The 19,041-nt window shown below is 40.1% G+C and overlaps 1 protein-coding gene across 1 annotated transcript; it reads right to left on the bottom strand.

Annotated features, from left to right (window-relative positions):
• Positions 1 to 7,899: 7,899 nt before the first annotated feature.
• On the bottom strand, positions 7,900 to 18,137 carry NPY1R (neuropeptide Y receptor Y1). Its single transcript, XM_038136571.1, has 3 exons — positions 17,907 to 18,137; positions 14,486 to 15,320; positions 7,900 to 14,365 (listed from the first exon to the last, which is right to left on the bottom strand). Exons 2-3 carry the CDS (start codon positions 15,182 to 15,184, stop codon positions 13,907 to 13,909), a joined length of 1,158 nt encoding a protein of 385 aa, XP_037992499.1. The 5' UTR covers positions 15,185 to 15,320; positions 17,907 to 18,137; the 3' UTR covers positions 7,900 to 13,906.
• Between the last annotated feature and the right edge of the window lie 904 nt (positions 18,138 to 19,041).

The following is a 19,041-nucleotide window of genomic DNA, read 5'->3' as shown; positions in this document are numbered from 1 at the left end:
AAAATTCTGAGCAGGCTTTCTGAAATAATCAAGACACAAGAAAATGCATAGCTCCTATGCAGCAACTCCATAAATGTTCAGTGCAGTAAAGAATGCAGATTTTATATTGCAATGAAAGTTTTTTCTATGGATTTCTATAGGCCTCCCAGCAGGGCCCTGATATTTATTACTGAGTTGATCAAATGTAACCTTGTATTACATCTAAAACTCCCAGCATCACAAATTATTAATTCAAAACAATTCTAAGAAGCTGCTAAAGGGGATCAGCAGGGAAAAACCTAAGACTGTGATATGAATGGCTAGCAATGACAATAAATTTCTACTATTAAAAAGTTGTGTTATAGTATGTTGGGTTCATTTCATATACTGTATGAGTCAGACACTTCCATGACTGTAACAAAAATCTTAGATTTTAGACAAGTGGCCATCAAATTCTTTGCATGTTTTAAGTGAGAGAGCTGGTAAGACCATCTGAAAGGCTGGCCAGAAAGAGTAATATACTTTTAAAAAAGGAACAGAGAAGGAAAACCATGAAACAAACTCCACAGAATAAAATGAGAACACCCAGGAGTATACCAGTATTAGCAAAATACCAATAGGCCTGGAACACAAAGGAAAATCAGCACCTCCTACTACCCTTTCCTCTGGCAAATTTCATAGTGAACCCAGAGAGGAGCTCCACTTTGATCTCCTAGATTTTATAGCCATCTTATGAAAGCAAACTTACTGAGGAAAAGGCTGTTAGTCGTCAGGTCACGTGGTGGGGGAGAGGCACAGGAGACACAGAGCACTCACCCCAATGTTCATGTGGCACAGGGAGATTTACCTCCCAACCCCTCCCTTATATAGGGCATTCGAAAGACCTGGTCTGGCTGCTTTCATTGGCTTGAACCCCATAGCCCTTCAGGTCCTGGCCAGTGAGGTGGCTGCACCTTTGGGAGATATTTGGTTGGCCAACACCCTTGTCAATCACTGTAAGAGTTAGTCAAAATACCAGGCTATAGCCATTTCTTTCTTGAAATGTGACAGAGTACACTATATCAAAGTCAAATTATATTTGACTGTGAAAGTTTGGAAAAGTCAAGAAGTTACTGTATTCTAAAAACCTCTAGATTTTTAATTCAGTCACTTTATTCAAAGTAATCTTTCCAGTATGTCTAATAATGGGTTTATATGCATTTATTACACATCTATATGGAAATGTTGTAATGTGGAAACCAGATATATGTTTGCTAATACATTCAGTTAAAATATCTCCAAAATGGATATTAATATAAAGTGCACATCTATATCTTAGGAACTCAGTTAAAACCTTAGTAAAAACAATTTCACATCTCAGATCTTAGTTATTATTTCTTTCTTTCAAAAAAAATGCTGCTGTTCAAACAAATTTTTGATTCAAACAAGCTTCAGTGAACACAGTAAATAAGATCTCTCATTTTATGAGTATCACATATCACAGTCTCTGAGCATTTTAAAGGGGAGCATACAGGTTGAGTCATATATGATTTCATAAGTCAAGCTTAGCTGAATCAAGGCAATTCCTTCTAAGTTCAAACTTTGAAAGTGAGTTGAAAATTAAAATACACAGTGATTCAACACAGCAATATCTGGTAAAACTGACTGATTTTAGCAAGACAGTTTGAACCTACTGGCATGCCAGAATTTGCTTGAAGAAAGCTCAGATATCAGGGCTAGTGACATTGCTTAGCTTAGTCATAGAAACAAAGACTCAATGGAGTCTTGACCACAGCAGTTTCTTGAATTCAGTTTTCACTCAACTGCACAAAACTTTCTTTTCTCATTGGATGTAGCCCTGCAACAATCTGTCTCTTCCACACAGTTTCCAGATGAAGAAAAAAAAAAAGGAAAAAAAACCCCACAGAAATACCAGGTTTTGGAATCCAGAGACTCATGCCACAGATCACAGCACATGGTTGTAGGGTTCACTGGAAAATGCATACTTCCATGATTATTATATTTCTTGGAAAAGAGCTAACAGCCTCTACAGCTCAGTGTGCATGAAAGGTGTTTCTATATGGAAAAGCAAAAATGGTTGTCAGAATGCAAATCTTAAATCCTAAGACAAGAGAAGGCTCCTTTAAACAGCAAGCGCTCAGGATCTAGGCAAAGTCCAACCAAGCCTTTTTGTTTGGCAGAACCAGCGGCTCACACAACGGGGGCCACCCAAAATAGTTGACCTCATAGCAGGTCAGACGTAACACTGATGGATTAAGAAGTATTTTCCTTATTAAAAAGTTAGGATGCAGTTCAACTAATATATTTACATGGCCATGCCAGCCCAAGAACTGTGCATTCCCATCTTTATACATTCCCTCATTCCTCCCACCAACCTCTGCCTTCACACCAGAACAAGTGTTTGTGTAACCAGCTGACAAATGGGACCAGTTCCCCCATTCAAATCCCTTCTTTATTGTTAGGTTTATTGTTCTTAAGCTGGATCTATGCCACAGTTTACCTTTTAGTCTGACAAGTGCTTGTGATGCGTAGGCGTGGGAAGAGAGAAAGGTGGGGAGAGGGATTTCTCAATGCTGTGCCATACCTACAGGAGGTCTGTGTGATTGTCACTCCAGTGGTCCCAGCAGTGGCTGCTTGCAATGAGAATACAGAGGGTCAGTGTAAAGAGCTGCAAACAGAGCACTTAAAGGAAGCAGAGATTGATCTTCTTAAACCCAGGCTCGCTTGGGCTTGGAACTTGTCTTCCTGTTGTTCTGGAAACAGCACAGTATAAAAGGTGTTTTTAAATAGCATTGCATAAAGAACATGTTTATCTCAGCTTCTGTCTAATCAAAGCAGCTTCATATGATCTTGAATTCTGGCTAACTATAGGGCACAGTAGCAGAATACTCTGAAGTATAATTAAATACTTCGCAGGGATCTACTTCCAGAGAGCACTGAAAAATCAGCATAGCTTTCAGATCGGGTCAATAGCAGCAAAAGCCTTCTGTGAGATTTTTAATGCATCAAAACTGTCTCTGTGCTATCCGGAACTAAAAACACAGGTTTGAGTGGTGTTTGAAGGAGAGAGGGTATGGTTTAAGAAATCATATAAAAATATATGTTCTGAACAAAGAGGTTTTGTCTGGCTCTTTTTTTTTTGCCTAACTGTAATCATAGTCATTGTACAAACAGCAGCACATTTCTAAGAAAACCATCCAAGAAATCAAATGGTAATACCCCATGTGACAGGGCTAGCACCAATTTTTAACTAAAATATACAAATAACACTTGTGTCTTTAATTTAAAACTAGTAACATGGCATAAATCATCATCAGAATAATTGCTTCACCTGTAGCTTTTTGAAAAAAAATGTATCATACCTAGTAAGCCAAGTATTTTAGAGCAATCTGAACTCTTTCAAATTCATCCAGCTCTAGAGTGGCAAAAGAATAATTTGTAATATCAGCACTTTCAATTACAAGTTGTCTGTCTAACACAAGAACCATGCTAAACTGGATTTTACTATTCAAATAATTCTGTTTTATTTAAAAAATAAAAATGCCCCAAACACAAACTTTGACAAACACATGTTCTAAAGCTTAGCCTAGGAATTTATAATTGTCCTACATTTCCTACTGCAGGTTATTCTAAATACCAAAATTATTAACATTCAGATTCGATGTCTCCATGCAGGCCTGTTCTTGGCCTGCAAATTTGCCTCAACTCTCCCCTCATATTTCCATAGAGACTAAAACTGCATTATCACAACTCTTGGTTGTGCTCCGTAACTGTTGGGCCCCATGGCCCTCCTTCCCATGCTGCACTGCCTAGCTCAGACATAAGAGCATACTTGTTGCCCTATCTATTGATAATGTGCCTGGATGGCTGCTGCCAAATGTAGTAGGCAAGTGTGGCTCTTCCATTATTTTCCCTAGTTGGGCATTGATAAAAATGCTTTTACCTGCATAGCTCCCAATCTCCCCCAAACTTGTAAGAGTACAACTGCACCAAGCTACTATTATAGTCAGTGCTTTTCTAACAGTGCTTGTATAACTCAAATATAGTTTAAAAGGTGTGTCTAAAAGCTTATTATACCAAATTTGGTCAACAGAGTGAAGTAAATGGCAATATTTCTATATGAAAGTTTACTTGGATCTTCCTTAATGCGTTAATAAAAGCAACACATGACAATGTGTCAGCATTGAAAGAGTTGCAAAGTAAAAAGGCTTTTTTAGAGAATAGGGCTGCTGTTCAAACTTAAATATGCACTGACTGAAGTCAAGGTAGACAATATCCACTGCTCTCCCCTCATCTACCGTGCTAGTAGTTTGCTTGGTAAGATAATCATCTTCATAGAAGGGTATCAGGTTGGTTAAGTATGACTTCCCATTTAAGAGCCCATGCTGACTACTCCTGATCACTTTCCTGTCCTTCATGAACCTGGAAATGGTTTTCAGGATCAATGGTTTTCAGGATCTGTTGTTCAATAACTGTGAAGGAAGGCTGCATCCAGATCCAATGGATTTATTTATGTCAAGTAGTTTAAGCATTCCCTAACCCGATCCTTTTCTACCAAGGGTATGCCTTCCTTGTTTTTTCTTTTCCAGGTCTCCAGGTCCTAGAATATCTGAAGGTTGGTCATAGTAATGAAAACAAAGGAAAGAAAGAATTCAGTACCTCAGCCTCTTCAATGTCCCGTGCCCCTACTCCACTTAGTAGCAGACCCACATATTTTGCTGCTTGTGTACTTACAGAAGCCCATCCTGCTGCCTTTGTTGTTGCCTTGTTCCCTCACCAGACTCAACTACTGTTGAGCTTTGCCCTTCCTAATCCTGTCATTGCATCCTCAAGAATTGTTTCTATGCTCCCCTTCTGATACCTATCACTTTTCCACCCTTCTGTATGCCTGCTTTTCATGGTTTAGTGTTCCTAGGAGCTCCTTGCTCATCCACATGGGTCTTGTGGTATCATTGCTTAACTTTCTGCTCATTGGGATGGACTGTTCTGGAGCTTCGAAGAGATGATCCTTGAATATCATATAGCCAGCCTGGTCCCCTCTTCCCTCCATAGCCATATCCTGTGGGACTCTTTCAGGCAGATCCATGAAGAGGCCAAAATCTGCTCCCCTAATGTTCAGGGCTGGGATCTTGCTGTTTGCCTTGCTCAGTTCTTTTAGGAGTCTAAACTCCACTGTCACTGAAGCCAATATTGCCTTCAGTTGTCGCATCCCTGACATGCTCTTCCTTTTTTGCAAATGTGAGCTATATCAGATCTTCTCCTTGATTTCTTCATCATCTCTATCAGGAAATTTTCATCAGTGCTCTTCCAGGAGCTTCCTGGATTTCTAAATGCTCTGCAATTTTCTCAGGGTGGTTAAAGTCCACCACAAGGATCAGGGCCTGTCTGTGAACATGAGGCTTCTTCTGGTGTCATCTACTGTTTCCCTGAGCAGGCAGCCTGTAGCAGACACTCCCTACAGTGTCATCAGTGCTGGTTTGTTGTTTAATCCTCTCCCATAATTTCTCATCAGGCTCCTCATCCATCTTTAGAAGGGCTCCATATACCCAAACTGCTCTCTCCCAAAAGGAAGCCTTAAAGGCCAGCTCTAGCTCTTTGAATTCCTATCCTGTCCTTCCTAAAGGGCCTGTATCCCTCCACTGCATTATTACAGTCATGGGAGCCATCCCACTACATTGCCATGATCCCAACAAGACCACAGCCCTGGAATCCCATGCATTTCTCTGCTTACTCACATTTATTCCCCATTCTGCACACATTTGTGTACAGGCATTTCAGAGACACTTGGAAATGTCATTTCCCAGAAATAATCAGGGAATTTTTCCCAATTTGGAGTCTTGTAGGAACTTCCTTGCTTCCTGAAACTGTTAAAGGTCATTGAAGCTCTTTATTGTGGTTGTGTTTGCCTTCACTCACACCACTCTAGGCCCTTTGCTAGACAGCTCTGTCCCTCACTTCCTCACAGGCTGCTGGCAATGGTCTTCATTTCACATCCCTCCCAGTTTAAAGCCCTTCTTAGGAAGTCAGAGATCCTACTGGCAAAGATACTTTTGTCTCACTTAGTGAGTTATATCCTATGTCTCCCATGCAGGTCCTGATCCTCAGACAGGATCCCAGGGGCAGAGAAACCAAAATCCTCTTACTAAAACAAATTCCACAGTCAGCACTGCCTGGTTTGTTTATTCTATGAACACAGTTCTATGAAAACATAACAACTGCTAAAGGTTAAAAGTTTTATGTAAATTGATAAAAGTCACTTGAAGTCAGAATTTTAATGTGCTTCTGTAAATGATACTAAACATATATATCTATATTCTACTGTGTAGAATTTAAGACATCAGATGCTAACACCCATAATTTGTATGTCCTGCTTAAAAGAACAATCTTATTTACAAAACAGGTACTCAGCTTAACCAATACCATTTCACTCTCAGAAAGCTTCAGCAAATCTGTCAGGACTGAGTGAAACTGATCAAGGAATTCAAAAGCCAAGGTATTTTATTTCCTTATGTTACCCTAATCCTAGGCAAGATAAAATCTATGAGTCTAAAAACCCAATCTGACAGCTTCAGAGATTGATCTCATCTATCTGCCTCATCCATACCATAAACTTCTGAACAATTATCAGAGATGTTTCTGCAGCATTTGACTAATATGAATGAGACCAGGCTCAGGCTTTATAATTTCATGAAGTCACTTGGTTATTTGAATGTATAAATTCCGCTACAAAGATCATTAATATTTGTAGTCAAGTTTCTGTATGTTGACTTAAATGTGCCCTTACCTAATTTTGAAGATACTTGTTTTTAAGCAATGTCTTGCAGTGGTTTTATTCATGACTGCTTATATTCCTGCTTAAGGTGCACCTTTACCAGGTAAATGCACAGCCTGTGCTGCAGGCTGAAATTCCTTACTGCCTGAAGTGAATTTCAAATGTAAACTAACGTATGCTGTCTGGCTGTTAGTAATTTTTTTTGGATTTTTTTTTTATAAGGTGAAAAAAGCAGCAGTAGTAGTAATCATCATCATCATCATAATCATCATCATCATCAAAAAAAAAAAAAAGCCCACACTTTTGCTAGTGATGAATTGCTAGTACCCTCTTCAATTTTCTGTGAAGCAAATTGGTTTAAATCAGTAAGCCAGGCAGCTCAGCGGACACATTTAACTTGTAATTGTGTCAAGAAAATACATCAGAGTAAAACTCACAGAAGAACTTAAGAGGATAACCATACTGTAAGAAGCAGCTGAAGATGACTTTTTAATTTGTCCCTTGGACAAATGCAAATGTTCAGATCATGTATTGCACCTTAGTATCACTTAAAAGTACTTCACCCAAAGCTGATTTAAGTCAATGGGAGGCTTTTCATTAACCCTCCTGTGTTTTAGGTGAGGCTTTAAGGCTTTTACTTCTGCACTTGTCTAAGTACAGGCATATCAGCATGGTGACTGACATCCAGGCAACGACCACTGTGCCCAAACTGATAATAAGTCAAAGCTTAATTGAAGAGCCTCAAACTTTACAGCCATAATGGAAATAAAAATCAGAGAAGGCAATCCAGTCCTGTCTCTTATATCTCTTAATTATACAACTTTTACTAGTCTTCAAGAGAAAGAAGTGAAGACTTTTCCATACATATCTTCAAGTATAGTACAAATAATGAGATGCTTATGGGCAAGTGAGAGGCTGCAAGGCTAAGTAAGGATACAAAGTGGATTACCCAGTGTCTCCTCTTGCTGAATGTCTGTGGTGGCTGATCACCAAGAGAAAGTTTGCTCTAGATGTGTAAGCTAAGCTGACATTTAGATTACATGAATTAAAATTATAAAAACAGCTTTAAATGAAAATGGCTGAATAACAGTATGCAACAACTACATTTTCAATTTCTCTATTGCCTGAAATATCTTCACCTTGCCAGTCACATTTCTACAAGCCCTATATGGCCTCTCACCCATAAATTCAAGCACACATTGAATAGGATCTTTCAAGGACATGTTTTCACAGACAGCTTTTATTAAGAAACAACATAAACAGTGTAATAAAAACTTGGGAGAGTTTCATAGCTTGGGAGAGGCTGGGGCAGGTGGGAAGATTGCAAAGGGAAAAACAGCAGCACAGTATTAGTATGGATATGAGCCAAGAGAGTCAAGGAGGTCTTGTTGATCAGGTTACTCCTCCTTCCATAAACAAACCTTCTCCATGTTGTGCAGAAGAAGCAGCAAATAAACTCATGTGCAGTAGGTGGGTGCAATGAAAAGCTGTTATTTTTCAATTATGCCAAAACCATTTCATTTCCTTTGTTTCAAAGAGCAATTTAGATTAATCCAAGGTATAGAGTAATAAAAATATATATTTTCAGAGTTATTTATAAAGGTCCATATTATTTTTCTGGAAATGGGAGCAGAAAACCTGTTTATCATTTATACTTCACTGACCACCACTTTACTCAAAAAAACCATTTACCTGTCAGTCTGTTAGCCCCCCAAAATAAATAAGTATCTGATTCTCCCTTTGAGTCTTTTTGTGTCTGACAGAAGGCATCAAGACTTCATCTAGATCTTCTGCTTTTTGTCTCTCTTCCAAACTCTGTTTCCCTGTATATCTGAAATGTTACATAATTTGTAGCAAGCTAGTTAACCATGCAGAGCATCTCCTGCGCAGCACTTTCAAACATGTTTTCACCTGGGGCAAATTCTTGCAACTAAGCCTGACCTATGATAAATAACCAGATCATCAATTCAGCTATTTGGAAAACACAAGACAGTGTGTGCTGGCAGTTTTGCTGCAATGAGCTGGATGTTTTCTATGGACATACTTCCTACACAGGCTTTGTAAATTATATACTTCTAAATTTTGAGAAGCTTGCCTATGAAACACTTGCCGGAAGATAATTTTAATGAAAGAAACTATTTAAAGCACTGTCCTGAATAGAACTGGATTTTATCATATACTCAGGCACTTTACAAAATCAGAGTACAAATTTCTACAGCTTCCTCAGAAAGCAGCTAACAAGGGGATGAAATACAAAGTGAGAGCAGAAGCTCCGTGGAAGACGGAGGAAGGGAGGCAGTAGTCACCAGGCCCAGTGCTGCCCTGGAAGATGGCAGTCCTGGCACTTAGCAGCTGTATAGACACTGAGGGAAAGACATTTTGGTAAAGCACAGCACCAGAGTAGTGAAGGTGTGAGTGCCTTGGAGACAAGGAAAGAAAGCTGAAGTTAGTCCTTGTGAATGCACTCCCGAATATTTGAAATATTGACTTCAATCCAAGCATTAACACTGTTATACATGGGCAGAAATACTGAATAGAAGTGATTTCTGACCACAGGTTAATTAAAGTGTAAGAGCCAAAGCTGATCACGTTTTTTCATCTTGTATGTTATACTCAAGCATTAGAAATTCTGCAAAACCTGTACAGAAGAATTTTCTTTCATATCAACTTTAGTAATGACTTGGTTAATTAATAATAACTGAGGGAAGCAGATACCACATATTAAAGAACACAAGAATGAAGAGGGCATGGTAGATCTTGGGGCTGTATGCATCCTTCAACTGAGAAATGCCTGTCAACAAAATTTATCATTTGGTTATAATTATTATTCCTCTCCCCTTTCCACTCAACTGAATTAATTTAATCTGTTACAGACAGAGATGTTGTTTAAGCTCATGTTTTCTACTGTTTTACATGTTTTAAAAATAAGAAGAGAAGATAGGAAATCTCCTTATTGTCTTCATTCTCTATGCACTGCTCTGGTAAATTCTTTGATACAAAGAAGTAGGAACTGAAGCATTACGAGGCCTAGAAAAAAAATCCAGAGAAGAATCCAGAAAAACAAAAAACCAAAAAAATAACCGAACAAACAACTATATGTCATTAACTTATTTCTGTAAAAAGTAATATCCAAAATCTGATTTTTAGGAAAGAGTGTGAGCTTCTAGCCAGCAATGCAGTTTTATTTAGTAGAATGCCTAGGCAAATGGTTAACTTTAAGTTCTTAGTTTCATTAATATGAGAACATTTCTCTGAGGTCCAAATGAGAATTTGCTATGCAGGCTTGGATTGAAACATATACTGATTTACAGTCTGAATACGAATCAGCATAAAATTTTCACTTTAGGATCCATTAATAATAGCTGGTACTGTAGTGCAAGACAATAGAGTCAGAATATATGAGCTCTTAGCCATTCACACCTTCATCAGTGATGAGATGCAGTCAGCATCAGCTGAAGTCCCTTAGGAGTTCTGTCATGTTGATGTCTTTTCCTGGTTTAAATCTTTTCTCTTTATGTGGTCATAATGACAGGGTAGATTATATACATACAGATATATATTTTTAAATTTCCAGTCCTCTCTTAGCCTACCAAAGGCAGGTTTTATTGTCAATTAATCACTTCCTTATCTTTTTTTAATGTTGATGTAAAAGTTGTGAATTACTGTGCATAGTAACAATAACACAACCATTTTTTTGAAAAATATAAAGCAAAATGGGAACACAGACATATTTATTAACATGATATACAAAGATGCTGGTTTATTTCGATTATGCAGAAATGTTTGTGGTTGATCAAAGTGACGTTTAAGATGCTGAAATAACTGACAAATGAAGCAAATACTGATGCTTATTAAATAGTTACATTTGTCATTTAAGGCTGGAGATTTGACATGAAATGTATGACATATAAATAATAAGATACATTATAGATCACTCACTGTTCTGTTTTTCTGTCAGTAAAACTTTTCTACAAGTCTGAAAGAATGAAAGGGATCTTCAGGCTTTTGAGACAGGAATCAACATGTGCTGAAGTGTGGGACGTTTGACAAAACAGCACGTAGAAGAAATAAATATCAATCCAGAATGATTGAAAAATTATAGTGAAACATGAAACCTGTCAGCTTATCCTGTTAAGAAATTCAGCATATAGAGGAGAAGCCATGCTGGTGCTCTGAAAACAAAAAAGAGGATTGGTACTGTAGCTGGCTGTTGGTGGGAGAAAGCCATGGAGAACTCCAGCATCATGTCATGAAACCAAAGACAAAAATACTGCTCTCAGTAGATCTGAGCTGAACCCTGCAGATGTTAGGTCAGCACCTCAGAGAGACTACTTTTATTTCTGTCCTCATAACAAATTCTTCAGAAGAGCCATGATTTTGCCTCTGAAATTCTCCAAATGCATTTTCCTGCAGAACAGTCCTTACATTGTGTTCATTTCCACTGTCATTACAGGCAGTGTGCCCTGTGCTATTTGTGTGACAAAGCACTAACCTGCGTCTTCAGCAGAGGCTCAGAAAGGCTTCTTGCAGGGAAGTGAGGAAACATAGAAGCCTGATCCCAGGACAGCAGTGCAGAGGCAAAACAGCTCCTGAGCTTAACGAGGATGAGCAGGAAGAATGCTCCCATTTACAGTTCACCCTGTTGATCAGGTGCTGGGGGCAAAAAACACCTGACGTGCATTCTCAGGAGAAGATATGACAGTGTCAGATGGGCTGCATGATTTAAGGCTGTACCTCAAGCAGGAGAAATGTTGACATAGGAAGAATTATGTTGCTATCCCACTGGAGACCTCCAAATCTTAGGACACACCTGGTTCAGGTCCCTGAGCACCAGCAGGCTCCTCCTCTAAGGTTCCTCTACATGTACTCTGTATAAGCACCTAATTCAGCTTGGTCAAAAATTTCCAGCAAAGTAACTGGAAAGTTTCTCAGCTGAGTGAATTTTCTTTTCGCACTACATTGAAAGAAAGGGCTTTAAAAAAATTAAAAAAAAAAAAAAAAAGAGGAAAAGAAAAGAGGAAAAAAGCCATAAAATTCACAGCGACTTTTTGCAATGGGAAAAACACACTGTGGTAATCTTAATTAAAAAAAAAAAAAAAAAAAAAAAAAAACGTGGCTGTTTTTGTACATTGTATCTCATTGTGAAAATACACATCCTTTGAAATATGAAAATTGTTGCAAAGTGAGAGAGAAATAATTTCGGGAAACCCCTGTCAAGTTATTAGCAACACATTCCATGGAGAAGCACAAAGAAAAAGGAAATCTCATAAAATACAACAGGCCAAAGCTCTGAAAGAACCTTCTGTCTTATAATTAATTTTCTACATTCTGCCTCTGTTCTCAAGCACAGAAAACTCCTTCTAAATTAAATTATCTTCCAGCAGAGAAATACATGGAATTATAATGCACAAGAACACATTGCTACTTTAATATTCTACACTATTTATAAGACAGCACAAGGCACAGTGTTTCACTTTTAAATACTGGCAACCCAAATAGTTTTCATTTTTTAGGCATTTATCTATGTCAAATTTAGAACATATGAAATTCACCATAACATCCTGAGATATTTTTGCTTAGAAATATATCACATCAGTTTTCCATTTATGTTGCATTTACATTTATATCCATTTTTAAGACCCTCTTGTCTGCCAGAATGATTTAAATTGACCTTGCCAAAGGAAAGTAGGGTCTATATTGTATTCTTAAAAGCTGATTATTCAAGAAGACATTGATGACATAGCAAAGTACACTGTATGACACAGAACCTCAACTGGCTGATATTGTTGTAATTTCATTTACAGCAGTCAAGTTATATGGTTTCCCTCAACTGGGATCTAGCCACGAATATTTTGTTTAATTAGAGGATATATATTTTAAGCAGTAACAGAGGTCTATTGTATATATTTGGCAAATGTTTCCACACTTCAACCAACTGTGGGAACTGTGAATTTGGAAGTTAACATACCAGTTATACCAAACCTATATTCATACCCTTCTTTTAAATTTTGCAGGTCTTGATTAAACTATCCTTTGCCTTGGAGATTGTCCAGGTTTATGCCATTGCATCTGAACACAAAGTATTATGAGACTATACATAATTTATATAGATTAACACTAATTACTATGAAAAGACTCAGGTAGCTCAATCTTACTTTTTTAATACCAGACCTGAATTTCTCTGTCACCTGTGAGGATGGAATTGCACCTTGTCCAGACAGCAAATAGTCCCACCTCCCTCTACATTCTGTACATAGGTCTCAAGGAGCATTTACATGGTTCACAGGCTTGGAACAGATGGTGCATTTCATCCCAGTAACAGTAACTCCTGTCACTGATGCCAGATAAAAATGGGTTTTGGATTTTTTAAATTAAAAAGCCTGTGTTATTAAAACCAGCTGTAATCATTTGGGACTGAAGCCCCATTTATGTTTTCATTTGCTGTGCTGAAGCATCAGTTATCCCATTGTGTTCTGTGGAATTACTGTAGGGTTTTATTCTTGTAAATGAGAACAGAATTTCTTTCTTAATCCTGTCTTTGAAACTAAGTGATTGCAGCCCAAATTGCCTCTTTGAATGAGACAACTGTATGTCCCCATTTAAACATATTCTATAGGTCTCACATAATTCTTTTTTTTGCAAACCTACACTGATTTTACAGGATTTTAATGTTGATTAAAAGATGAATTTGAAACAAAAAAAGCGCCCTCTTCAAATCAGAATTTCCTAATTTTATTCTTTGGTGGATATCATCTGTAATGGCAGTGCCCCTGTGGTTCATATTGTTTCTAATGGTCTTAAATGCACACTCCTCAAAACTACTTCTTTGAAAAAAATCAATAAGTAAACCTTTGTGCTGAAGCACAGAACTGTACAAAGAAAACAGAACAAAAACAGCTGATGAAAACCATAGGTAGTAGCAGGTCTGGCTATGTCTTAAAATAAAATTCAGATATGACTTCTGCAAACATTAAAGCAGTAAAAGGGGCAAAAATGCACAGCGCATAATTTCAAAGTGACAACAATCAAAGTTCCTTGGAAAAGGAAGAAAAACATTACCCTTTTTGTACTTGTTATGTAATTTTGCTTGTCCTTGGACACACTTCACCTGCAATCACACTTCTTGCAGTTTGGTGTAGAATTTTTATTACTTCTTTATATTTTTTCATCGTCATCATTATTTATTTTTTTAAATGTGATGGGGCTTGCCTGCCTTAAAGAGGTTTTTGAAACATCTGTGTGCATGGTGGACATGGCTATAGTCTCATAATCCTCCTCACGGGAGTGGAAGTGACAAAAATGAAAAAAAAACTGCAGGTCCCTTTGGAAGTTCTTATTGAGAAACCCATAGAAGATAGGATTCACACAGGTGGAGATCATGGCCGTGAGGTGGCAAATCAGGAACAACAGGTTGTGGCTGCAGGTAGCAACGGGCAGAATTTCATGATTCCAGTCAAACACGATATTGAAGATGGTGAGAGGCAGCCAGCAAACTGCAAATGCGACCACTATTGATATCAGCATGATGTTGATCCTTTTGGTTTCAGAGGATCTGTACTTACTGTCTCTCATCTTGTCCATCATGTTGTTCCTTTTTTTTAACCGTATGTATATCTGCAGGAAATTCAACAAAGAGAAACACATGGGATAAATTAACCTACCACTGTCATCTTTGCAAGAATAAACAAACATCAGGTAGAACGAAGTACATATTGCAAGAGGATTCTATCTTACCTTCAGGTAGCAAATAAATATAAAACAAAGTGGTCCAAAGTACTGAATCACCAAAAGCGTTGTGGTATAAGAAAGCCTGGCAGTGTCCCAGGGGAACAGGTCCAAGCACACATATTTGTCCTTATATTCATCAAATGTTACATTTCTGAAGGGCTCATCTGTCAATACGTGGTAGATCAGGAAAGGCAAGGAGGAAGCTGTGGCTAAAATCCATATGGCAGCAATCCCCATGTAGGCATGTCTGTTGTTCGGCCTCCAGCCGCGGGGATTGATGATCAGCTGATGGCGCTCGATAGCAATGAGGACTAAAGAAAAGACCGAGACAGTGATGGAGGCACATTGCACGAAAGGATTCAACTTGCACATGGCCTCCCCAAAAATCCAGTGGTCCATTAAAGTGTACACAAAAGTAAAGGGAAGACACATGATGGTCACTAGGAGATCAGAAAAGGACAGGTTGACAATGAGGATGTTGGTAACGTTGCGCATCTCCTTTTGTTTTAAAATAATGACAATCAAGGCCAGATTCCCAGAGATTCCCAGAATTATCACAGTCCCATAAGCCAAGGCCAAAGTGAAGACCATGGCCAAAGGCACGTGGCAATCTTCGTCCTCAAACTGCAAGATCTGCGAGTTCATCTCCGAAAAATTCAGGTGACCGGAAATATTTCCCAGTGGGGCGAGAACCGAGGTATTCATGTTGTTTGCAACTCGCCGCCGACCTCCGCCGCCGCCGCGTTCATCCAGACCGCTCCGAGCTCAGAACGCGCCCGTCGGCCCCGCAGCGGAGCCCGGGCCGAGCCCGCTCCTCAGTGCCGCATGTCCCTCGCAGCACCTGGGGACAAGGGAAGCAGCAGGGCCCGTCACCGCCGGGCGCGGCGCCTGCCCCGGGCGGAGCGGAGCGGAGCCGCCCCGCGCCCGCCGCTCCCCGCCGGGCTCCCTCCGCTCCGCTCCGCTCCGCGGGCTGCGCAAGGAGGCAGCAGGCAGGACCGAGGCGCGGGACGGCCAGCGGGGACACGAGCCGTGCCCGGCCCGTTCCCGCCGGCACAAGTCGCACGAAACAGCGAGCCGGGAAGTAATTTCAGCCTTCCACCAGCGCAGACTCCACTTTGTGTTTTACGTCTCCTTTTCACAAGTTTGATCTGCAAACGTCTGCTTTCTTAAACTGCCCTAAGTGAAATTATATCCAGGCATCACATGAGGAGGAGGGGAAAGCCCATCTGACTAATGTGACGGGTGGAAAAATGACTCAATTGCTGCTTTTTTTTTTTTTTTTTTTTTTTTTTTCCCCAAAACACATACACTTGATGTTGAGCGGCCAAGTGCCCTCAGCAGCACTGGCACTGAGTCCAAGGTAAATCGGGAACTCTGAACACCTTAATCTTAGCTACCAGGGCTTTGCAGCAAAGAAAGAAAAATACAAGACAAAAAAACAAAACTCGGCAAATTTTAAACACCCCAGAAAATTTCTTTAGCCAAGCAAGGGAAATAGGCATGCTTAAATAACCACCCCTTTGCAAGGCCCTGGATTTTAAAAATCTGAAAATCAAGCATCTGTGTTCAGAAGGCAAATTAAAAAATAAAATAAAATTAATTAATAAACAATTAAAAACCAATTAATTGATAACCTGACATACCTTTACTTCAACTTGCCAACAGTGCCACTGAATCTGGGCATCATTAGTGGCTCTGCATTCCACATTGAGACTAGAACTTTCTCTCTGCCCACTCCTGTGAGCTAAATTTATTGCTCACTTAACCTTAGGTTGTGGTAATGAAAGTAATGCCACTTAAAATTCACACAAGTGGGTTTCAAATGTGACTTCATATGGCATTTATCAGAAAAGCTGTAAAAACATTGCCCACTAAAATGTACTTCAATAGAAGTTACCCTGAATAGGTGAGCTTTTGTTCTTAAATGATACTCGATATAAATCTCTGTACTATGTAAGTCTCTGGAAAAGAATTGTCTTTGTCTCTTACTGGTGGCAGACACCCTTTTAACCAGCCACATGCTGGGCACCAGAGCTGGCTGCCTCCTCCCTAGGGCAATGTGTCAGGGCTGGGCTTGCAGCTGCAACTCCTCCTGAGGGTCAGCCAAAGGATGACCAAGCCAATGCCATGCCTTCTCTCCGCTGTCAGGAGCTAACCCCTGCTGGCTCTTCTGGCTCTTTCAATCAGCACAAGGCTACATGAAACTGTGACAGGCAATGTAGCTTGCCTCTGAGTGACATTTTACTGTGAGAGTTAACAGCAGTGATTTCAGACAAAAGGCTTCTCTGTCTGTTTGACTACTCTGATTTTCAAGCTATCTAGGTATGCACCTGAGTTTACCTCTCAGACCGTCTGCTAACTAAATTTATCTGATTTCCTAGTCTACCAAATCTTTTTTAGGGTCTAATAAAGAAATTTCCACCCCCAAGGCCCCTTGAAGCATCACTTCTGTCACAGCCAGAAGTAGGTGCTTTACCCAAATGGAAAGCATGTGGCTGATGTGGAGAGCCAGGGCTCCTCAATTCCCACAGTGTAACTTTATCATAGTCTGAAAATCAACACCTGGATTTAATCATGAACCCCATCATCACTTGTATGGCACAAGGTGGGCACTCCAGCCCTGTGACTTGACAGAATGATGGCAAGAGCAGGCAAGGAGCCATGTCCTGCGAGGAGGGAACTGGACAGGTTCTTTCACCAGTCAGGACCAAACTGCCCCCAGCAATAAGGTGTCTAGGGTTTAATGCTCTTGGTTTTTCTACTTCCTTAGCCAAGCTCTGCTCTTGCTTATTTATTAAATATAAAACTCAAAACCAGAGCATGCTCTGCTCCTTCTCCCCTCATCTTTCCCTTAGCAGAGATGCAACCTCTCTGCTGTGTGCAAGAGTGTATCTAGGAACCAGCCCACTGCTGCCAAGTTGACAGGAGTCCTTCTTTCCTGTCCTTCTGCAAAATGGACCAGACAACAGAGGGGCATGAAGTGCAATCTCCCAGACAGCTGCACAGTTCCTTGTGTCCTAAGTCAGGAAGGAGATCCCTCCCCACTCTGAGTGGTGGCTTGGCATGGGGAAAACCCATAGCCCTGCAGACCCCTCTGGCTGATTGCACAGTCACACACAAGCACAGCCTCCTGACTCTCCAGGAGAGATTTTGATCAAAAGTTTAGAACCAGCAGACAAAAAGGGTGAAATAATGTACTGTGAGGTGAATGGAAATGTACAATAAAACTATGAGAGCTGTTCAAAAGCGAGAGCAAAATGCTGTCAGCACGAGCTGAAGGTTCACCCAGCTGCTCGGAAGTTCTATCTGGAACCTAATCCTCCCTTGGAGGATTTTGTCACTTGCACCTAAGACAGCGAGGAAACACCAGCCTAACTGGCACACAACTACCCAGAGTCATGGAAAAGCAACCACGGGGGAAACTCACCTTGCAACTGCTCTGCCCGTCTTTGGTCTGCTCAGGGGCTGGCCCAGGAGGCTGGATGGAGAAGGAGCAGGGAAAGGAGAAGGATCCTTTGGTATTTCTCCAGTCAGATCCTAAAGATTGGTGAGGAAGGCTGGAGACTCCCCCTTAAAGCTGAACTCCACCTTACCCCAGTATCACATGATGGTGCTCTACGGAGTAGATCCTGAAAACCACACTGCAAGCACATCACCTTTAAACTGCACATCTGGGGGTGGGTTGCCTAGTAATTCCGAAAGAAATGCAATTAAATATTGAAACAAAAGAGGGGGGGGTGGGGGCAGAGCGTTGGGAAAAGCTCAGGAAGGGAGACAATTTCAAATCGGTCTGCCTGTTTCATTTTGTCTGCAAGTTATTGCCATCTTGTGGCCAAACTGGAGATGGAAATAGAAATTGTTAGTGGACGAGGAAGCGATTTGCAGCATAAGGAGCAAGTTACAAAGTTTAGGTTTGGCTTTTTAAACCAGTAAAGCTAGCTTCTGCTCTGCATTTGTCATGAATAGCTATGACTGGACCAATAAGAAATATCAAGTTCCTGAAACATCTTGCTGTCTCGCTCACAAAAAGCACTGCCCTGATCTACTTCAATGGGCATAAAAGACACAGTAAATTGGGAAGTCTGTGAGAAGTTACCTAGATAAACATAAGAAACACTTTTAAAATGCCTTGACAAAACCTGCAGACTGTAATAAGAGCTTGTGTTTCTTGGAAAACAGAAGTTCCCTAATTCATCCAAGGTTCCAGATAGAATTTTCCTGTGTAAGGAGTTGCATGCTCTCACATTCTTACCCACAGTCAAGCAACATTGTTGTGTCATGAATAACTCTCAATTGAGAAACCAGGCTAATTAGAGCTAAAAAAATTCATTGCACTGAATCAATGATCGTGACATTTTTTTGTAGAAGAAGCCACAAAGGAATTCAGAACCCAGAATAAGGCTGATGTTTGCACTGTATTTACAGGAGCTCGGCTCAACTGCATTGTAATCGCAGTCCTCGATGTAAGCAAGACAACTGCAGGCACACTGCAAGGCTGCTGTAAACCAGTAGCTGTGGTGCTGCTGACATTTTAAGAGCAGCAGCCAGAAGGAAAGTGCAGG

The sequence above is a fragment of the Motacilla alba genome, chromosome 4, assembly GCF_015832195.1.
Source record: "Motacilla alba alba isolate MOTALB_02 chromosome 4, Motacilla_alba_V1.0_pri, whole genome shotgun sequence".
Taxonomy (NCBI): domain Eukaryota; kingdom Metazoa; phylum Chordata; class Aves; order Passeriformes; family Motacillidae; genus Motacilla; species Motacilla alba.
This window is presented reverse-complemented; position numbering and strand designations above follow the sequence as displayed.